The following is a 23,348-nucleotide window of genomic DNA, read 5'->3' on the forward strand; positions in this document are numbered from 1 at the left end:
AAAACATGGCACCCTTTAAACATTCTGCGCCACTCGTCTTCACAAGATTGGTTGACGTGTGTCTCTTGTAACATGAAAATATCAATCTTTTCTTTCTCAAATACGTAGTTGTAACACCTCCAGATGCCGCATACAGCTACGGCCTCCGTTTATGTTGAGAGACGTTACCTTCATTTATTCTTTATTAATTTTCCTCCTCTTGGAGTTTTTTTCCTGCCTTAGTAGACACAGCCATAGGGTGGATATCTATTTTTTTTTTTGATTTCATGTCCTGAACCTCGGGATTGGGCAAGAAGGGTGTGGGATGAAGCCTTATGACCTCCAAAACATCTTATTTTTTTTCACAAGCGATATCGTGTTACGTTACCGAGAACCGCTGCCCCAAAACACCAGTATACACCAAGTGTATGTTACATTTGAAATACCCATTTACACAGTAAAAAACAACACAAACTATATGATGCCATGTTCACATTGGTCTTGGCAGCAATATTTATTAATTCAGACCCCCAAAAGTAGTAAAAATGTTGTTTTAACGACTTGGTAAAATAACCTGCTGTTGATGCATTTATCAGAAAGTCATGTTTTTGGACCTTAGAACCTGCATAATTTTAAATTTTTGTACAATATTTGTGATTGGTGTTGCTACTACGATCCATGGAGGTTTACCAATGCTATTTTGAAACTGTTAATAGGTCCAATAAGTGTGTAAGGGGTGATATTTTAACCCATCAAAGACAATTACGCGGCGTACAAGCGAACCAGTGCGCATTGACATGATAAACTCGAGATGGGCTGAACTATAGCCACAATTTGTCTCTTCGGCTTGGTCATGTTGAAACTTGTCCAAAACATCATACAAATAGTGCAGTTATTTCATCCTCTTCAGCATCAGTCTTCCTCATCACTGATGTGGTATGCTAGGTCTATCGTCTTAGGGTGCTGGAGTAATGGGACGTACGTTGCTCGATCCAATGGAACGCTGGTTGCAAATGGAGCGGGTCCTTCTTTTTCCCCTCCATAATATGTGGCAAGGTTCACTGCAGGTGGCTGCATCGATCTCTCCCGCGTCCTCTTAACTGTAGTGACTGGTGCTGGTTGTACTACTTCATGGGATTGACTTGGTCGCTGTATTATAATCCCATTGGTATTGTGCATTGTTCCGCGCCCAGACAATGTCTCCTCCCCGAAGTCATTATTGTCCCATACGAGTGTGACATGCTTGCCCGCCTGAATGATTGATGGAAGAGCATCCTCTCCACGATGTAGTTCTTGGTTAGCCAGTGCAGTGTCATGATTTAAGACGACAGAGTTTGAGACGCAGTAACCAAACCCGTTCAGTAGGCTGATTAATTGGGCTGAACCTGAGAGATGACGTACTGTCATTGCAAGTGACAAATGTTTGGGCATCTGTTTCCTTCCCTTTGATTGGAGGTATATGATGTCCTGTGCAATTGTGAGAATTCTTCTATGTATTGTAGATTCTATCTTTACAAACTCATCAGAATCAGGTTCGTCTGACACTCCCACCATCCATGCAATAAAGTTATAGAGACAGGCAGGTACAATTGCTTCTGCGGCATTTGTTGTCAGGTGCTCAGAGGTTGGGGGCCATGGCATATTTGGCTTGATCTCATCTATTGCATTTCTCAATTGTAGTGCAGTGAAGTAGTGTTCTCTAAGGTTATTCTCAGTATACCCAGATTGCTTTGGTGGGGTTGGTTCAGAGTCGGATGTTTGTTCTGTCTCTGTTGTGTCATCACCTGAACCATGCATGGTTTCTTGCAACACTTTCTTTTCTTCAACCAGCACTTCAGTGGAGATGTCATTAACATACACAAGGTGTCCTTGGCAGCGCATATACGGGATTAGAAAGCATAGTTGTGGAAATGTTTTCATCACTCTTGTCTTGAGAAAGCCACTTTTGTAGTTTGATTCTATTCCGTGTGTTGCTTTGATTTGTTTCATTAACATGTCATTAAGTCGTTTCAGTCTGTAGATTTCCTTGTTTATTATAAGATCCTTGACTGTTGCACAAAATAATGTGTATGCTTCTGAGTAGTTGGAGTCTCCTTGTTGCTCTGCATTAGGTGTTGTTGCTAGCTTGCCTAAATACCGGGTATACTCCTTGTAGCAGCGACCATGGTATTTTACCTCTATTGCAACACAATCGCGGTCTTGAATTTGAAGCAGCAGGTTTGTATTGTTGTTGTCTTTAGCGGCTTGCTGCAGTCTTGGTGCCTCAATTGTTGAGCACCTTGTTAGAGGCTCTTTTCTTCGTCCCCTTTTGCCTGTATTGATTGTTCTCTCTTTCTGACAAAGGATGCATATATTAGGCAACACATATTGGGATCTGGCTGAACATTTGGGCTTGCCTAAGCTGGAGCGTAGAGCACGTTTCTTGACTGGTTGTGGGCCTTCATGCATCTTGTCAATGTTGACGTTGATGTCGTTGCATGTTGAAGCTGCAATAAACACACATAAAATAAAACAATTAAAATTATGTGAGTTAAAAATGTCTAGACCTCAAGTCATGGTTAGCCCGACTAGATTCCCTCCCCCCCGCCACCCCCATTCCTCAGACTTCCTTTTAAAAATTTATTTGTTTCACCTCGGCCCTACCTCCTTGCATAAATATTGGACAGTTCCTTCAATTCAAAATCGTTCAAGACTACACACAAAATCATTTTACATATACCTCACAAAAAAAAATATCAAACTAAGTTTTGAAGCATTGTCATGATATTATTCAAGTTATTCAACCTACCAGTATTGGCTGCATTTTCTTCTCTTTTTCATGCTGCTTTGCACCCTGCTCACTCGTTGTTTATCGGTAAATCGTGAATAACACACTTGATGAAACGCTGCATCATGCGGTATAGCTATAGCAGGTATTGTTACCATACTGTTGCCATGTTCGCCGAATTCGTCAGCGTGGTTCTTCACGAAATTTCTCGCAATTTCAGCTTGATCACCTTCTAAATTCTGCCACGTAAGAACAAATTGCAAATATCGCGGCCATGTTCTATCACTAAAAGGTATTAAACTTGATCTTTTGGCCGGAGAAATGCACATATAACAGCGTTTCTCGCTCCCACACTCGTCATCGTCGCTGCTACTGGAGGCCGCCATTTTGTTTACTCGCAGCCAGACATCGTTCGTAGCGCGATCCTCATTGGTCAATACATCGAAATGCGTTCGAGGCTAAACGGAGATTTTGGAAATAAAATTATAAATTTCAACATTATATTACAGACTAATGTACCAGAATCTCACTTGTGAAAAGTCATGAACATTATTTCATAATTTTTTCCAAATTATCATGCCAATTTGATGCCCACCCGATTTTTAGGTCACGAAATGAAATGAAAAATTGGAACACCTGGCAGTCTATAGTGGCACACTTCCTCAACCGCTGAAATTGAGGTTCTGAGATCCCAACTTGCTGGGGTTCACGAATCATGTTTCTAGTAGTTTTTAGAAAAGCATGTAGGTTTGGGAAATAATCCTGAATTCTGACAATCCTTTTCCTGAAGGATTCATCGAGGAATTTTTTAACTTCATCTTCTGTAACTACAGTGTCCCCATCCTCATTCTCTTGGGCACAAAACCCACTACCTGACGGGGTAGAGTAGGGTTCATCAAAATCAAACGCATCATCTTTGTCATTCTCTTCCTGATGCAAACTTATTTCTGAGGCACAAATCTCCCCAGGATCAGAAACATGGATATCGTTTTCCTTCATGTTTAGCTGCTCATCGTCACATGCAGCTTCCTTCTTATCATCCCTTTTATTTTGTTTGAAACGTGTAGGCTTACAGGTTTCTTCTGAGGGGCTGTCTGACTTATCTGTTTTATCATTACACCTGGTCATCCCTGCGCCCACCTCTGTAACCATTACATTAATGTCATGTACGACATCAGTGTTATCAATATCACCACTTGTGTCCTCCTGAGATGCACGAGGATTCTCGATGTCTATATCACACTCAGAACCCTCAAACAGTTCGGCAAGTGGTGCAAACGAATTGCTTAGATTTAAACCTGGTGCCAGTTCAGTTTGCAATCCCAAACAGGGATTCTCTACACAAACTCCATCTTGCAAGCTCGGCGACACATTTGACACAACAAGTACCTTACTTTGCACTGTGATTGCATCCTTCACGACGGGACATGAACGTTTATGTCCTTTTTTACGAGCCACTGTTACGAATCCTTCCATATTGTCATCCGTACAGTCCTGTACAGTAGGAGAGGGATCAACCACTTTTGTCACACCAGCAGGTAGGGAGGAGTGGTCTACTTTTTCCCGCTCACCCATTGGTTGTGGTGAGGGGTCTACCATTCCACGTATCTCAGTAGGTGAGGGGGAGGAGTCAACTGTTTCCCGATCACCATTAGGTCGTGGGGAGGAGTCTACAATATCATCCGCCCTATCAGGTGGGGAGGGAGGAGAATCTGCAATCACCTGGTCTCGATTTTCTAATGGTCTCACCAAACCGGGACAGGAACTCTTTACGTGTCCGTAAGCTCCACACCCATAGCACGTCATGACGTCCGTGGAGGCATACATTCTATAAGTATGGCCATTAATCTTTGCATGCTAAACTACATTGAGCTTTTGCACATTTTCGGGCAATATCATGTAAACGACCCTTTTAAAAGTCATCACGTGTCGAAATTCACCCCTTGCCGCGTGTATCGGCACCATTGTCACTTTTGATACGATCGTACCGAACTTGCTCAATTGAGCACACAAGTCCTCACCTTTAACAAAGGGAGGGGCATTAGACACATTGACCCTCACCGCAGGTGTATCTAATGGAGAAACCACTAGAAACCATGTCGGGTTCTATGAGAAGGCCTTGCTCCACAACGGAGTTCACCATGTGCACCTTCGATACAAACACAACAACCTTCTTGTTCATTCGAGAGGCTGCACGGATATTATGTGAGCCGATGCATTTTCTGATTGCTAGAAGCACTTGCTCCATCTTTACCTCACTCGGAGGGTCACACACCAGCCCATGCTTGCGAGTGAGCGACTCATACATGCTATTCCTCAAACAATCGTTTGCCATAGCGAACGTAAATTAAATAAATAACAGGTGAGAAATCAACAAAACGATACCAACCACAAGCAACACCGGCAAGTGGAGGTAAAACCAAAACTAATGGACTAGGTCCAAGAACCGTTTAAAGCAGCGAAACACCGCTGCCTGGATTAGGAAAACACGGCAAAATGGAGGCCAGGCCTCAAACCCGGAGGTTCGAAAAGAGGCAACTGAACACCACCTACCGTGTGCGCTCTCTCCCTCTCTCTTGTCTCCACAATGAAAGGACCCACAGGGGAAACTTTACAAGCATAAACAAGGACACAAGGGAGCGAAATGGGGGATGGGAAAAACAACCAAGACCACAGAGAACTCACAGCTCAACATGCACATCCACCATGATGCCACACCCACGCACGACTCACCAACGACCAGCAGGGGCGAGAGAGAGAGAGAGAGAGAGAGAGAGAGAGAGAGAGAGAGAGAGAGGAGAGAGAGGAGAGAGAGAGAGAGAGACACACAAAGAGTGACTTTGACTTTTAAGTCCTTTTATTATAAAACTACAAAAACAAGCAACAAGAATAAACCAAAAAACAGTTTTCAAAAGAATACAACCAAAGTCATAGAAAGTCAAATAAAAGGAGAAACAATCAATGTAAATGACAAAGAGAGAGAGAGAGAGAGAGAGAGAGAGAGAGAGACTTTTGACTTTTAGACTTTTTATTACAAAAATATAAAAATACAAGCCAGTCGGTGAAGATACCATTCAATACAGGCACAATAATAAAAAATACAGAAAAGAAAAAGAGATAATGACAGGAAATCAAAACAGTACAATGAACTAGAAAAGAAAAACAACAACAGAAAAACCGACCACACACTGATTCAATCCAAACAAACCTACAAATATATCATTAATTCATTCTCCTGCACCATGCAGATCCCATCAAAACACCAGATGTTCATAAACTCATCAATACATTTCTTTCTTTCAGAAACACAAAATTCAAGTTTGAGTCTTGCAGATATCAAGGCATTAAAAAAGAACAAGACATCACATTGCCCAATCGGCTTTCCTTTCAGTTTTTCCTTCCTCGATAAATAAATTGCCATTTTCGCCATGGCCACTAAAAACAAAAACAACATATGTACATGTTCTTTCATATCATTGAAACCAAAAATAAATGATCACAGAGAAAAAGTGATCTTCATTTTTCCAGCCATGTAGTTCAGCCATTGAAATAAAGGCACAAGCCTTGCACAATCAACGTACGCATGGAACACATCCTCTGTGTAAACACAGAACGGGCAACACGTAGATGTGGGCGCGAAATGACTCACTAATTTATTAGACGGAATGATCCAGTGTATCATTCGCCACTGGAGATCACCTGTCCTTTTGCTAACCAGCTTACTGTATATTGATTCCCATGCAGGCTCAGATGGGAGTCCTTCCGGCATTAGCCCTTTCCACCTGGCCACTCCATTTAACGGTGAGTTCTCAAGCAGAACTGCAGTGCATAACCGATACAGGTCTTTACTACTGCATTTCTGAAAAATGTTTTGTCCCTCACTAATTGGGGGCAAGTCTCCATGACTAGGCTGTACCAATAAACCAGGAAAATGCCAGTCATTGGATGTCACCAAAACTTCCTGGGTCCATCTTAGTCCAAGTTGGAAGCTTTTCTTTACTATTTCCTTTAGGACTCTTCTGATTATTCTGTTTGACCATATTCCAGTCATATCAGCTATCTCTTGCACCGACTTCCACCCCCAACCAGAATCATGGCGGAGTCCAACACTTTGATTATGCCCGCTGTAATAAAGTGTTGATAAAAGTCTCGGCTTCTTGGAATTGCAGGAAAAAGCGGGTTGTAAAAAAGGGGTTCTTCCACAAACATGCTTGTAGCATAGGTTTCTTGCTGGCGACTAGTCGAAAGGCTTTGCCAGGCATTCAGAAGGCTCTGATAGAATGATGGTAGATGAGATGTGTCAACATGTTGGAGTTGGACTAAGAAAAGTTCAAGGCCGTATCCGAGCCCGCTTGCTTTTCGCAGCACGTGATAGGCCAGAAGTCGGCTTGGCAGTCGTTCCTTGTACAGCAACTGCTGCATGGTGCACAGCCGAAAAGCCATGATACGACTTTTTATGTCGATCAGTCCCTGGCCACCTTCAGACAAGGGGCTACATATGACATTTGGTAGTAACCAATGGTGACCACTCCAAAAAAAATCCACGAGTAGCCTCTGCACTGCCTTTAGTAGTGCCTCTGGCGGCTGAAGGCAGATAAACCTATGCCACAGGGAAGAAGCCACCAAATTATTAACCACTAGAACCCTGCCTTTGTAGGAAAGGTGGGGCAGAGCTCGTTTCCACAGTCCGTCTTTTTTTGACATGCTCAACAATCCCGTCCCAATTTTTGAGGATGTAATGTGGAGATCCCAGGAAAACCCCAAGGTATTTGACTCCGTCTTCCACCCATTTTAACTTTGTTGGTAGATGCACAGGTGGTACCAGCACTCTTCCAGGTGGAATGTTCTTGAGACAGGGAATCCACAAGGCCTTACTCTTGTCCCAGTTACACTTCAAAGAAGAAGCGAGGCAAAAAAGTTTAAACATTCAACAAGTGCTGGGATATCGCTCTCCTTCTTAACAACCACACAGACATCATCTGCATAAGCCGATACAACTACTGAAGGACTCCCAGGGGATACAGTTACTCCTGAAATATTTTTCCTAAATAAAATTAGGAGTGATTCCATTACCAAGGAAAATAATAACCCAGAAACCGGGCATCCTTGTCTCACCCCTCTTTGAACCTGTACCGGAGAGCTGAGTTCGTTATTTATTTTAAATAAACTAAATATATTGTTGTACAACAAAGTCACGTAGGCCCTAAAATTGACACCAAAGCCACATGCTTCTAGCACACGATACGAAAAAAACATGATCCGCACTATCAAAAGCCCTTTCCAAATCAAGGAATATTATCCCAAAATCTTTTTCCAAGCAATCACATTCCATTAAATCTCCAATCAGAAAAATATTATCATAAATAGATCTGTTTGGGATGCAGTAATTCTGATCATGGTGGACTAGATCACCGATTACCGTCTTCAACCGACTGACCAACACTTTTGACAATATTTTGTAGTCCGTACATAATAACGAGACCGGCCGCCAATTCTTTATCTGTCGTAGATCCCCAGTCTTTGGAATCAGCGACACCACTGCTCTTCTGAAGCTTAGTGGGAGTTCTCCAAGCACCAAGGATGATTCCAGGACATTCAATAATTCAGGGCCCAAAAGGTCGCAAAAAGCCAAGAAAAATTCTGCCGGTAGGCCGTCAATCCCAGGAGCTTTCCCCAAGTCCATTTCACTTAGGGCCTGCGTTAGCTCAGGCAAAGTAATTGTTGAATCCAGGCCCAGGCACTGAGGCTCAGTTCGGGATGAAAGGTGAGAAGTTAAAAATTCCATGGTTTGCTCACAAACATTTTGTTTTGCATAAACTTTTGAAAAAAACTCTCTAATGCACAACCTTACATCTCCAGGGTTGGCAACCATGTTTCCCCTAAAGTCTTGTACAGAGAAAAGGGTTTTGGGTGACTTATTTACAAAATCCATTTGGAAGAAAGATTTACTGAGGGTGTCTTATACCTTTAAATTGTTTATTCTTAATCTGATTAACAGGCCTGCTGCTTTCTCCTGAATCAGCTCTCTCAGTTGAGCCTTCTTTTCAACCAATAACCTGTGGTCTCTTCTGTTATTATCTTTAGCCAGTTTACACTCTAACCGTATAATATCAGCTTCTAAACAAGCCATTGTTATATTTTTTACGTCAGTTTCATTTGAAACAAACTGCTGACAAAACACTCTAATCTGAGCTTTTGTGTTATCCCACCATAATGCTAAAGAAGAGAAAGAGGGCTTTTTTGAAAGTTGGATGACCCAAAAAGCACGGAAGGCGTCTTTAAACAAAGCATCTTCGAGAAGACTGGTATTACATTTCCAGTATGCACTTTTGCGTAAGGGTTGAGGGAAAAAGAGGCCCATGGTAACTAAATGATGATCAGAAAACAAAGATGGAAAATGATTTGGAGAGATAACCGCATTCCTGAACTGTGAGTTTATGTACCAACGGTCAAGTCTAGCGAAGGTCATTCTCCCATTGGCACATCGTCCCCAAGTATACTCAGATTTGTTGGGGTAATGTAGCCTCCATGCATCTAGCACACCCACTGCCGAAAAGTAATTTAACAAATCAGTACTACCTTCGGGATGAGGTTCTGCTGTATTTCGGTCTATACTGGGTTTAAAGGTGCAATTAAAGTCACCCCCCATGCAAATACAATTATTGAGATCTATCGACTGCATGTGTCGAATTAAAGATGAAAAGAAAACTCTCCGTTCCACACTCTCACTTGGTGCATAAACGTTGAATAGTGTAAACCGAAAATTATTAATGACCAGTTCCAATGAAATAAACCAGCCTTTAATCACCTCCTGGAAGAGGCATGACTCAGGTACTAGGCCTGGTCTGAGTAAAAAGGCTACACCAGCAGAAGAAGAAGACATGTTACTAAAAAACATTGTCCCTTAAAGAGGCGACACCAGTGGTACTCCACATTTTGAATTATATGGGTTTCCTGGAGTAAGAGTACATCAATTTTCTTGCGCTCAAATAAACTTTTCACCTGAACCTGGCGGTTTTGGCTTGCACCTCCACCGTTCATATTTAAGGTTCCAAAGGTGATTTTATTCATGGATTATCAAAAGGCTTGAGCGGTTGTTGGGAAATCTCGCTCCCTGCTTTTGTAACAGCCTTTCTAAGCCGATGAAACAGCGACCTTGTTAAATGAAATTCATCCGGCCTCCTAATTATGTCCTTTGCAGCCTGGATGAATGAAATTAAATCAGGAAAATGATCTTTCACAATCACATTTCGCTGTCGGTAGGTGTGATTTAGAAAAGAAATAATAAGTTGAGGGGCTATGGATGACTGATACGATGAAGATTGAGACAACTCAGTCATCTCAACTTCATCATCTGATTCTGACAAATCAGAAACAGCTCCGCACGGGTCACATATATCCGTCTGCGCTGTCCCCATTTTGATTCCAGCCAAGTCCGAAGATTTGCTGGAATGTTCTATGGTGGAGTCATCTTCACTCTGGTACCCGGGACATTCAGCAGGAGCTGAAATCTCGGCTTCACCCTCCTGTAGGGAGATGTTCACTGGCTCAGTTGACGAACCAGTGTCATGATTTAGATCTTGCATTGGTAAAGAGGAGCTTGGGGCTGAAACATTCCCATTCTGCTCGGTCTCAGCAGGTAGTGAAGGTGGCGGCTCACTAATGAGCTCACCATCATCTTTAGTCTCACCATCTACTTTTTCTCCCAAGTTTTCGGTGCTGCCCGATAATATTTCAGAATTAATATATTCGGGTTCCTTCTCCCTGGTGTCAATACAGCTTGTGGACACCTGAGAAAGGCGTTTCAGGGCGTCTTCACCCACACTGTCTTTATCCAACACCACCTTTTTCAAAGTAATGTTGGAGTTACAAGCACCAGGTGCTCTTCTTTTTTTTGTCACCACAATGGGCTCTTCTTCCATCTCCTCACTGCACGTAGCATCTGCTACGACAGGTGGGTTATCTGGGATAATTTCATTATTTACCGAATCAGCGGTGTTGTCGTTTTCACTAACACGAACAGGAGAATTATCCCTACTCCTCGTGTGCGAGGGAGCGGCGGTAGGAACCGTTTGGGTATTTCGGTTTGCCTTGTTTCGTACGTTAGAGACCGGGGTGTTATCTCTTTTACAATCAGCGTCACTATGACCTGCTTCACCGCACCTTCCACACGATACCTTCGGACAAAACCTTTTCACATGGCCAAAAGCTCCGCAATGAAAACATGTTAATGAGGCCGATGACGCATACATCTGGTACTCATGGTTGTTCACCTTTACCTTGAACGTGATGTTTAACCCCGTGTCATCGCCTCGATCCGGAAGCACCATATACACCTGCCGTCTGAAGCTCATCACGTGTTTCACACGTTCATCGTGAGACCGGAGCGGATTCATTGTGATTTTCGACACAACCGTTCCGTATCGGGACAAAACGGACATCAGCTGATCGCAGATTATAAATGGGGGTGCATTAGATATGACGACCCTCATCGACGGAGTGTCCATAGGCGACGCCAAGACAAAGAGACCTGTCTCTGTGGTTAATCCCGCACTAACAACATCGTGTACGAATTTTTCATCGGACACAAATACAACAACTTTTTGATTCATTCTCGACGCTGCCCGTACATTCTCACAACTGATTATTTTCCCCAACGACAAAACAATGTCCTCGGTGGAAGTTCCTTCGGGTGGAACACACACAAATGCATGCTTCCTTGTTAAGTTGTCGAACGCCTCTAACCGAGAGCGTGTATTCGCCATCCCAGCGAATTAACACCCCCCACTTGTCCGAACCGGACAAGTAGGTACCAAACCGAAATAAATCAAACTAAAATAAATAATAAACGTGCATTATAAGCACAAAAAGGCTTACAAAGCGTCGTCGAAGCCGGTAGGCCGCACCCAAAATGGGTCCGCTCTCAATCCCCTCTCTCTCGAAGACAAAGGTGTAGAAAGGATGAAAACAAAACGCCAAAGTACACAGGATGGAAAAGGAGAAGGAGGGGAGGGCAGGAGAGGAGAAAATCACACAAAGGACTCACCACAACACAGAGCAGTTGCTCACAGCTGCCATGACGCTACACCCAACACAAAACGGCCTGCAGGGGGCGAGAGAGAGAGAGAGAGAGAGAGAGAGAGAGAGAGAGAGAGAGAGAGAGAGAGAGAGAGTGAGAGTGAGAGAGAGAGAGAGAGAGAGAGAGAGAGAGAGAGAGAGAGAGAGAGAGAGAGAGAGAAAGAGAAAGAGAAAGAGAAAGAGAAAGAGAAAGAGAAAGAGAAAGAAAGACAGACAGACACAGAGACAGAGATGACAAAATTGAGGTAACAAATATAAAACAGGAAGAAAAAGACATGAAATGTCATAACCCCTGCCGTGGTTTTTCTAATTTTACCATACGGAGTTAAAGGCTGTCAATCAGCCATATTTGGTCAGATGACAAAACAAAATCTTCTGAATATGTATACTCATGTATTGTCCTTGTGCCAAGTTTGAAGAAAATTGGTCCATGCATTTCTGAGAAATGGATGGTGACATGTTGAAGTAACAAAATGGCCGCCAGTCGGCCATCTTGGATCTGATCTCGAAAACAATGACATGCATATTTAACCCATCATTCATTATCTGTGTGCCAAATTTGCACAAGATCGGTAAATACATGTCTGAGAAGTGGTTGAGGATGTGGTCAGTATTGGGTTTTTTACAAATAAAATGTCTACCAGTCTACCAGTTGGCCATCTTTGATAAATCGCAAAATAAAGAGAAGTGCACATATATGCCATCGTGTGCTGTGCGTGTGCCAAGTTTGAACAAAACCGGCCTATGCATGTTCAATAAATGTTTGGGGACACGTTTAAGTAACAAAATGGCCACCAATCGGCCATCGTGGATCTGCTCTCGAAAAAAAATGATGTGCATATGTAACCCATCATTCATTATCTGTGTGCCAAATTTGCACAATATCGGTAAATGCTTATCCGAGAAATGGTTGAGGACGTGTTCAACATCAGGTTTTTTACAACTAAAATGTCTGCCAGTAGGCCATCTTTGATCGCATCGCGAAACATAGTGATGTGCATATGTATAACATCATGTGTTGTTCTCCTGAACACCAACAATGATAATTTTATATACTTGCCAAGAATTAACAAAATCGGTCCATACTTCTCCGAGATATGGTTACGGACCGACCGACGGACAAGACCAAATCCATAAGCCCCCATTTCGGACTAAGTCCAACGGGGCAAATAAATCCCCTGTTCAGCATCACAATGAATCTTGTTTTTCTAATCTAATTCATTCAGAATGGCCCATGGGACAGACATTGCACCAGGTTAATAATACAGATTAGAGAATGTAAGCTGAGCTGTGAGGTAATGTTTTTTTTCGTTGCCTGAAATAACACGAACCTGAAAGGCAAGAAACCCGAGATGTGTTCAGTTACAAAGAAGCTAACTAGCGCTTGCCAAGCCAGCCGTTCCTTATCAATGATTTTGAATGGAGTGCTTGCACGAATGCTTAAGCCATTTGGCGAGCGCTTTACAAGAACCTTAGTAACTGAACAAATCCCTGACGTTCTTGAGGCCCGAGCCTAGATCTACTGTAATCTATATACCCTAGAGAAGATAATAACATGACCCTTCCTGCCGCTCCTGTATGGAATAGATGTACTAGTTGCCTGAAACCAGACCGAGCAGTCCGTCACACTCCTAATTTATATTGAATCAAACCATGAAGACCCTCGGAGATGTATTGTATAATACCTTCAACAGCAAGGATGAGGGAGTTCAGTGGACAGAGGAGGTGAAAAAAGAAAAGAAAACAAAAAAGAAATATATATATATATATATATATATATATATATATATATATATATATATATATATATATACACATATACATATACATATATATACATACACCCCCCACTTGGGGTCACTTACTTCATACAGTCACGTGAAAAAGTAAGTACACCCCATGTAAAGTTTTGACTTTTTCAACATATTTCAACATACAGCTCTTTGATCTTCATATCAACAATATTGATAGATAAAGGTGATATTGTAGCGGCTACCGCTGGGTTTTCACAATCGCCTTGCACCTATCAAGGACGCGGAGCGATCACCATGCCGGGCTCGTCCAGGACGCCCGGGCAGGCCCGCGCTCAACTTGCCAGGCCTCGGTCGGGACGCCCGGGCATGCCCGGGCAGGCTCGCCCTCAACTTGCCAGGCCGCAGCCAGGACGCTGGGCCACGCCCCCTCTCGCCTTTCCTGGGCAAACGCTCCGGGATAATATGTATATATATTGCTGCCCGATAAACGGGCTTTTCAGAGTGCCTGAGTGTTTGGTTTGATTAAAGCAACTCGGATGAATTCCAGCTTTTTGTCGCGTCCATTCTTCCGATCGACGTGGGAGCCCCAGCTCCTTCATTGGTGACCTACCGACATGGACACGGCAGTCGCCCTTAAACTGCCTACCTTCTGGGAGGCTCACGCGGCGGTTTGGTTCGCACAGGCGGATTCCCTGTTCGCCCTGCGAGGCATCACGGCCGACGACACCCGCTTCCACCATGTGGTAGCAGCACTCGGTTCGGCCACCGTGGCCCGCGCCCTGAGCCTCCTCGAGAGCCTGTCAGCCGCTGACAAATACGGCGCGATTAAGAAGCTTCTCCTCGACGCTTTCGCCCTCCCATCGGCGGAACGCGCACAGCGCCTGCTCGACCTGCCCGAGCTCGGCGACACACGCCCTTCCGAGCGAATGGACTACATGCTTTCACTGCTCGGCGAGCACTCTCCGGCATTCCTGTTCCGGGAGCTGTTCCTCCGTCAGCTGCCTAACCCGGTACGCCTCGCTCTGGCAAGCACGACGATCACAGATCCCCGGGCCCTTGCCAGAGAAACCGACAAGATCTCCGCCGCAGGACAGCGCATCGCAGCGGCGACATGGGAACCACCGCCGTCCGACGCAACACCCATGGCGCCCGAGCACCCGGCACGGTCGACGACCGAACTGCCGACGCAATTGGCGGCCGCTACACCGAGCCGACCACCTCCAGCACGACGACCGGGGCCTCCACCTGACCAAGCGTGGTGTTACTATCATGCCAGGTTCGGACAGAAGGCCCGGACATGCCGACCCCCGTGCACCTTCGGCAGGCCGGGAAACGGCCGGGCCGGCGTTCATTACCAGCCATGAGCGCCGGCCACACGGGCAACTTACTGTTCATCACGGATAAAGCGTCCGGACGGCACTTCCTGTGTGACACCGGCGCCCAACTGAGCGTCATACCCGCCTCTGACCAGGACAGGCAATCCGCGGTTTGCGGCCCCTCCTTGGTTGCGGCCAACGGATCGACCATCCGCACCTTCGGCCCGCGCAACGTCACCCTCTGCTTCGGCGGCCAACGCTTTGCTTGGACGTTTGTAACCGCAAGCGTGCCCATGGCTCTGCTAGGCGCCGACTTCCTCTGCGCACACGGACTGCTGGTGGACGTCCAACGGCGTCGTTTAATCAACGCCGAAACCTTCAGCTCCCTGGTATGCACATTGAGCAGCTCCGCGCCGACCGAGCTGGCATGCGCCGTCCCGGCGGCGAACGAGTTTGCTCGCCTGCTCACAGAGTTCCCGGCCCTCACGCGGCCGACGTTTTCAGCCGTCGCAGTACGGCATGGGATCGAGCACCACATACCAACCACGGGCCCGCCGGTCTACGCCAGGGCCCGCCGCCTCGACCCAGCCAAGCTCGCCATGGCGAAGGCCGAATTTGACGCGTTGGAGCACCTCGGCATCGTGCGGCGCTCCAATAGCGCGTGGGCCTCGCCACTGCACATCGTGCCAAAGCCAGGGGGTGGATGGCGCCCGTGTGGCGACTACCGCCATCTCAATGACGCTACCACCCCCGGCAGGTACCCGATCCCGCATATCCAAGACTTCTCCGCCCGTCTGGCGGGACGGGTCATTTTTTCGAAAATTGATCTCATACGGGGATATCACCAGGTACCTGTCAGGGCGGCCGACGTCCCTAAAACGGCAGTCATCACGCCGTTCGGCTTATTCGAATTCTTGCGGATGCCGTTTGGTCTCAAGAGCGCGGCTCAGGCGTTCCAGCGCTTGATGGACGGCGTGCTGCGTGACCTGGCTTTCCTTTTCATTTACCTGGACGACATCCTCGTCGCCAGCACGTCCCGGGCCGAGCACCTCCTCCACCTCCGAACACTGTTCGGTCGCCTCAGCGAGCACGGCCTCATCGTCAACCCGGCCAAATGCCACTTCGGCACGACGGCCATTGATTTTTTGGGCCACCACATCACCAAGAACGGGGCCGTGCCGCTGCCAACCAAGGTCGAGGCCATCACCACGTTCCCACGTCCCGGCACCATAAAGGCCCTGCAGGAATTCCTGGGAATGGTGAATTTTTATCACCGCTTCGTGCCCCGCGCTGCTCAACTCATGCGGCCCCTCAACGAAGCCCTCCGGGGCAAGCCGGCCAAGCACGACATCGCCTGGTCCGCAGCAATGGATGCGGCCTTCCAAAGCTCAAAGCGGGCCCTCGCCGACGCAACACTGCTCGCTCACCCGGTGCTCAACGCTCCCATCGCCCTCACCACGGATGCCTCCGACTACGCGGTGGGCGCCGTACATGAGCAATGGGTGAACGGGGTTTGGCAGCCACTCGCTTTTTTCAGCCGGCAGCTCCGGCCGAACGAGCTCAAATACAGCACGTTTGACCGGGAGCTCCTCGGTCTACACCTGGCCGTCCGCCATTTCCGCCACCTCCTGGAGGGCCGACCTTTCACGGCGTTCGTCGACCACAAGCCGTTGGTTTACGCCATGGCCAAGGTCACGGAGCCGTGGTCGGCCCGCCAACAGCGCCACCTCTCCGCCGTGTCGGAGTTTACAACGGACATCCGGCACGTCGCCGGCAAAAACAACGACGTGGCCGACTATCTTTCCCGGGCCAGCGCGAACGCGGTCCACCTGGGCGTGGACTTTGCGCTTATGGCGGCGGACCAAACCACCGACACCACGGTGCAAGCCCTCCGGGCGGCGGACACGGGCCTCCGCCTGGCCGACATCCCCTTCGCGGACACTGTCCTGCTCTGCGACGTCTCCCAAGGCAAGCCTCGCCCCATCGTGCCCGTCACCTGGCAACGCCGCATCTTCGCCTCCCTCCACGGCCTTTACCACCCGGGCCGGAAAGCTTCCCAGAAGCTGGTGTCGGCGCGATTCGTCTGGCACGGCCTTCGTCGGGACGTCCGCGATTGGACCAGCACCTGCACGGCCTGCCAACGGGCCAAGGTCCACCGACACACCCAGGCCCCGCTGGCACCTTTCACCGTGCCCGAGCGACGTTTCGACCACGTCAACGTGGATCTGGTGGGCCCCCTACCCCCGTCACGGGGGTTCACACACCTGCTCACCATGGTGGACAGGACCACCAGGTGGCCGGAGGCCGTTCCCCTCGTCTCCACCACCACCGCCGACGTGGCGCAGGCTTTCATCGCCACCTGGGTCGCCCGCTTCGGCGCACCGGCGGACATCTCGTCAGACCGCGGACCACAGTTCACCTCCGAGCTGTGGGGCGCAGTCGCCCGCAACCTGGGGGTCAAGCTCCACCGGACTACGGCCTACCACCCCCAAGCAAACGGGTTGTGCGAGCGATTCCACCACTCCATGAAGGCCGCGCTCATGGCCGGCCTTCAAGACGGCGGTTGGGCCGACCGGCTGCCGTGGGTCCTTTTGGGCCTCCGCACGGCCCCCAAGGAGGACCTCCAGGCATCCACCGCCGAGCTTGTCTATGGCCAGGCGCTACGCGTCCCGGGCGAATTTGTGCCCGACGCTACCAGTCCCTGGTCCGCAGCTCACCAGCGCTCGGACCTCCAGGAGGCCGCCCGACGGTTTGCCCCCGTGCCAACATCCCACCATGGTGACCCCCAGTCCTACGTCCCCCCAGCACTTCGCACAGCGGAGTAAGTTTTTGTGCGTCACGACGCACATCGGGGGCCACTCCGGCCGCCGTACGACGGGCCCTTCCAGGTGCTGCGACGGGACGACAAGTCGTTCGTCATCGACAACGGCGGCAGGTCGGACCGGATTGCGGTGGACCGCCTCAAGCCGGCGCACGTGGACGTCGACCACCCACCACGGGTGGCCCTTCCACCGCGGCGAGGCCGCCCCCCGTCCACGGTGCCCCCCACTCGACCGCCCACCACCACACCGGACCCCCTCCCACGACCCGCCAGGGGTCGCTTCGGCCGGGTCATCAGGACCCCCCTCAAATTGACCCTGCCGGTGCAAGTCGATTCTGGGGGGACGTGTGTAGCGGCTACTGCTGGGTTTTCACAATCGCCTTGCACCTATCAAGGACGCGGAGCGATCACCATGCCGGGCTCGTCCAGGACGCTCGGGCAGGCCCGCGCTCAACTTGCCAGGCCTCGGTCGGGACGCCCGGGCATGCCCCCTCTCGCCTTTCCTGGGCAAATGCTCCGGGATAATATGTATATATATTGCTGCCCGATAAACGAGCTTTTCAGAGTGCCTGAGTGTTTGGTTTGATTAAAGCAACTCGGATGAATTCCAGCTTTTTGTCGCGTCCATTCTTCCGATCGACGTGGGAGCCCCAGCTCCTTCAATATAATAGAACAAATATCATCAAACAGTTAAATTTTGTAGCCCATTGTATAATTTAAATAAACATAAATGCAAATTTCGCATGTGGAGAAAGTAAGTACACCCCTACATTTATCACTACTTCAAACACCTAAAATTAGAATCAGGTGACCAGCTCAGGTGCAAATGATTAGAACATCGTTAGAGAGGATCTTGGAGGAAGCTGTCTTATTTAAACCTCAGACATTTAGTTTGGTTTGCTCTTTGTTGTTGAAGTGTGTGGCGTCACCATGCCTAGATCAAAAGAGCTCTCAGAGGCCTTCAGAAAGAAGGTTATAGATGCCTACGAGTTTGGGAAGGGATTTAAAAAGATCTCCAAACAATTTGAAATCAATCATTCGACTGTCCGGAAGATTATCTACAAGTGGAGAAGATTCCAAACAACTGCCAACTTGTTCAGGCCAGGCCGCCCCAGCAAGTTCAGCCCGTGAACAGACCGCAAGATGCTGAAAGAAGTCTCTAAGAACCCCAGAATGTCATCACAGGACCTACAGGTAGCTCTTGCCACTGTTGATGTCAAAGTTCATGAGTCTACCATTAGAAAGAGGCTGTACAAATTTGATCTACATGGGAGGTGTGCCAGGAGGAAACCTTTGCTGTCCAGAAAGAACATCAGGGCAAGACTAAAGTTTGCCAATGAACACCTGGGCAAAGACCAGCACTTCTGGAACTATGTGCTCTGGAAATATGAGTCAAAGGTAGAGCTATTTGGCCACAGTACCAGAAGACATGTTTGGCGAAAACCAAAGATAGCATTTGGCCACAAGAACCTGATACCAACTGTAAAGCATGGTGGTGGAAATACAGACTTGGCATTTAATATGGAATATATATTTTTTCTTGACTTGGGTTTACTTTCTTAACTCAGTATATCAATCTGGTGAGTTTCTTTTACACTTTGGTGATTTATTTTTTAAAAGAACCATGTCACTGATTGTCTGTCGCAGCAAGAAGTCAACAACAGGATTATATCACAGGTGGCGTGGCAAAATGTACGGACAGGTGCATTTGATGATTGGCTTCACAGTCTTGTATACAAGGGTTGTTGCGTTCTGTATTAGTGGAAAACAACTGCTGCACGTCTCGAAAAGTTATTGCCGCTTCTTCTGGAGATGGTCCGTCAACTCGACAATGCTGTTTGTCATGGAGTGGTGGCTTTACGAAATTACGGCATGAAACAGCGTGCTATTGCTCGGCAGTATGGCATCACTCAAGGTCACGTGTCAAAGATCCTGAAACCAAATGCTCAGAGGGGTGTCCCTACTCCAATACCGAGGCCAGGACGTCCCCGCAGAACCACAAGGAGGGATGATCGCCAGCTGCACCGGTTAGTCTGCAATGGCTGTACCAAGTCAGCTAATCGGCTTAGGGCTGAGTGGCAGCAACTGACAAATGTGCCTGTATCCAGAAGGCTAGTCAACCAACGACTGGTTCAAGCAGGCTATCGTGCCAGGTGTCCCCTGAGAAAGCCACGCCTGACCAGACAACACTGCCAGCGCTGATTGCAGTGGGCCAGAGAGCACGGTCAATGGCAGCCAGGACACTGGAATCACGTGACCTTCAGTGACGACTCTAGATTTCTGGTCTATCGTCAAGATGGCCACGTCCGAGTGCGCAGACAAGTGCATGAAGCCTACAACAAAGATTGTATAGTGCCAAGAGTCCAAGCTGGAGGTGGTGGGGTGACCGTTTGGGCTGTTTTCATGCAGGGGGCAAAACTGACCTGGTTGTTCTGAATGGAAACCTGAACCAGTTCAAGTACAGGGACATTCTGGAAGAAACATTGCTTCCAGCAGCCGACCTCTGTGCATGAATTGCAGCAGGCTATTGTCACTGCATGGCAAGCGATTCCTGTCCAAACCTTGGCAAAGCTCGTGAACAGCATGCCTCAACGTGTACGTGCTCTCCTGAATGCTCGTGGGGGTTAAACGAAGTACTGAACTGTAATTTTACTGTCCGTAATCCCAGTCGTAATTTAACTTTTGTTTTTGTTAAAAAAATTTTTGGCTAATGTGCAAAATAAAGAGATACTTCTGGAAAACGTACAGATAGTCAGGTTCACTATGTTTTTTCGTTCAAAATCATGGTAGATTAGCAAACCTATACATTTTTGGAAACGTTATTACATGGAAAATCTGAAAATCAATGTTTACATTTGCCAATTCCGACCAATTCGATTCGACCAATTCGACCAATTCCATTCGACCAATTCGACCATTCGACCAATCGCTTCGATCGACCATTCGACCATTCGATCGATTCGATTCGATTCGATTCATCGAATTCGATTCGATCGACCATTTGACCAATTCGATTTGCCAATCAATTTGACCAACCTTTGCTTGTGTGGAACGGACTGTGAAAACGATGCGGACTATATTGTCGGATACGACACACAGGACAGTGATGACGAACTCTAAATGGCATATTCTGTAATCGTGTATGTTTGATGCCATTGACTGCCTGTGTATATTTTGTCATTGACTGCCTGTGTAGATGTGAAGTTATTCTGACTGCATGTGTATATATGATTTTGCTGACTGCCTGTGTATGTTTGGTGATATGAATTATTGTGACACATTTTTATGTTATTAACTGCCTGTACAAAATGATAACATGTATTTGATTATGCAACTTATCGCGAATATAAAGACAGTATTTTGCAATTCAAAACCTTTGATTCGTGTCTTACCATTCCCCATAGCACTAATTTGATACTTTCATTGGATTCCTTGTCCCTGAAAATGTAGGTTTAGTATATTTGAAAAAGTTTTTAGGGTAATTAGAGGCAGAAATAGAACAAAATATGTATTTTACAGTGGCCATTTTGAAAATCCAAAATGGCCGCCATACAGGTATCTCTCCAAATGTAAACATTGATTTTTAGTTTCCTTATGCTATAACCTTTCCAAAAATGTATAGGTTTGCTAATCTACCATGATTTTGAACGAAATATAATTTATTGACATAGTGAACCTGACTAAGAAGTTTAACACAGTACTGTCCATGAATTGAGTTCGATATTATTTTACATCACTTTCAAGGATCAATTTATTTGTTTCGAAATGTCAAATGTGGTTTTTGTTTCTTTTAAAGGTCACATTAACAAAATCTAGAATAATTTCAACATAATTCCAATGAACTTTTGGTTCTAAGACATCTTGAAAAGTAAGTTCACCCCCACAAAAAAATATTCCATATTAAATGCCAAGTCTGTATTATGGTTTGGGGCAGCTTTGCTGCATCAGGGCCTGGGCAGCTCACCATCATAGAATCCACTATGAATTCTTCATTGAACCAGAGAGTGCTTGAGGATAATGTGAGGCCACCTGTCGGAAAGTTGAAGCTCAACCGAAGGTGGACCTTGCAACATGACAATGACCCTAAACATACCAGTAAATCCACCAAGGAATGGCTGAAATGAAAGAGATGGAGGGTTCTGGAATGGCCAAGTCAAAGCCCGGATATAAATCCCATCGAGATGTTGTGGGGGGATTTGAAACGAGCCGTGCATGCAAAAACCCCTCAAACATCGCACTGCTGAAAGAATTCTGCATGGAGGAGTGGGCAAAAATTTCTCCCAGTCGATGTCAGAGACTGATAGACAGTTATAAAAAACGCCTACTTGAGGTTGTTTCTGCCAAAGGGGGCAATACCACCGATTAGAGCCAAGGGTGTACTTACTTTTTCCACATGCGAAATTTGCATTTATGTTTATTTCAATTGTACAATGGACTCCAAAATGTAAATGTTTCATGATATTTGTTATATTATATCACCTTTTTCTGACAATATTGTTGAAATGAAGATCAAATAGCTGCATGTTGAAATATGTTGAAAAAGTCAAAACTTTACATGGGGTGTACTTACTTTTTCACGTGTCTGTTTATATATTGTGTTACAGGTTGTGACCACAGTGCAGTCAATCTTATTTTTATTTGGTTACACATTGCATACATTCAGTGCTGAAAATCGGCAGCATTGATGACTGGATATTTCATAGGTACTGTAAAGGTACAAATTGCCCACTTTGTGCTTCGCACAGAGGGCATTCCATAATTGAGTATGCTGTCCTTTGAAGGTGATATTATGCCTGCTTTCCAGTTTGCTAGCATTCTCTTTTGGACCCTAAATATCCCAAGGAGCCTTTCAAAAACAGTAGGCCACTGTGTGATGGCACATTGGTTATATGCCACATTCTTGCCCTCACCTGCATCAGCGACACAGCTTCACCTCAATGATGTATTTATAAGACGGAATTATTGATTTAATAGTTAATATATATCATATTCAAATTCTTTAATTTTATGCACATACGGTATGTCTGAACATTGTCAAATCGAAAACGGGTTGGCCGATCACCAAATTTTCCATACTTGCTCCGGTTACCCAGGATCATGTCATGGGCATGAAATAAAAATAAATAAATAAATAATAAAATATGAAATAAGCATCCCCACAAGGATGGGGAGATGATTTGCAGTTATCATCTGTTCCCGTGAACTCAAGCAAGTAGTTTAACTACCGACCCCTGACAGTGAGAGGAGGGTATTTCCACCGTATTTCAATCCCGGAGGGAACGGGCTTTACTCATTTTCTAAAGAAAATTATTGATCGATACAAAGCTAGATAGATCAATTGATCAAAATATCGATTATATAGATACATAGAGAAACAGCATTTGCAACTTATCCCTAGTTGCACCGTGTAGAATGTAGATGGTGGTAAGCCTTCTCCACTGCTGTACTACCAAAGGGGATGGGTGTGATTGGCCTGTGATGACATTTTGGGAGGGCATTTCATGATTTGGATCCAGCTTTGACTACAATGAACCGAGCTTTGATTAACTGGAAGGAGGCACCGCATGAGCCATTAACCAATTGGCGTCTTTCACATGAGTACACTCGTTATTTTTCATGCTGTCCAGGCCTGG

General features: G+C 46.4%; 1 protein-coding gene across 2 annotated transcripts in view; it reads left to right on the plus strand.

The window, feature by feature from the left end:
• Window positions 1–23,348, plus strand: part of LOC137423216 (transmembrane protease serine 3) — a 166,571-nt gene that overhangs the window by 102,985 nt on the left and 40,238 nt on the right. Inside the window, exon 13 of one of the 2 annotated variants that reach the window (XM_078774543.1) lies at window positions 13,856–14,123. The exons of the other annotated variant lie outside the window; for it this stretch is intronic. Coding sequence (XP_078630669.1) covers window positions 13,856–14,065 — 210 coding nt within the window. The 3' untranslated portion in view covers window positions 14,066–14,123. Of the gene's footprint in view, window positions 1–13,855; window positions 14,124–23,348 lie in introns of those variants that run through there. 2 annotated transcript variants of the gene reach the window in all.

This window comes from Myxine glutinosa, chromosome 3 (genome assembly GCF_964187855.1).
Source record: "Myxine glutinosa chromosome 3, kmMyxGlut1.1, whole genome shotgun sequence".
Taxonomy (NCBI): Eukaryota; Metazoa; Chordata; class Myxini; order Myxiniformes; family Myxinidae; genus Myxine; species Myxine glutinosa.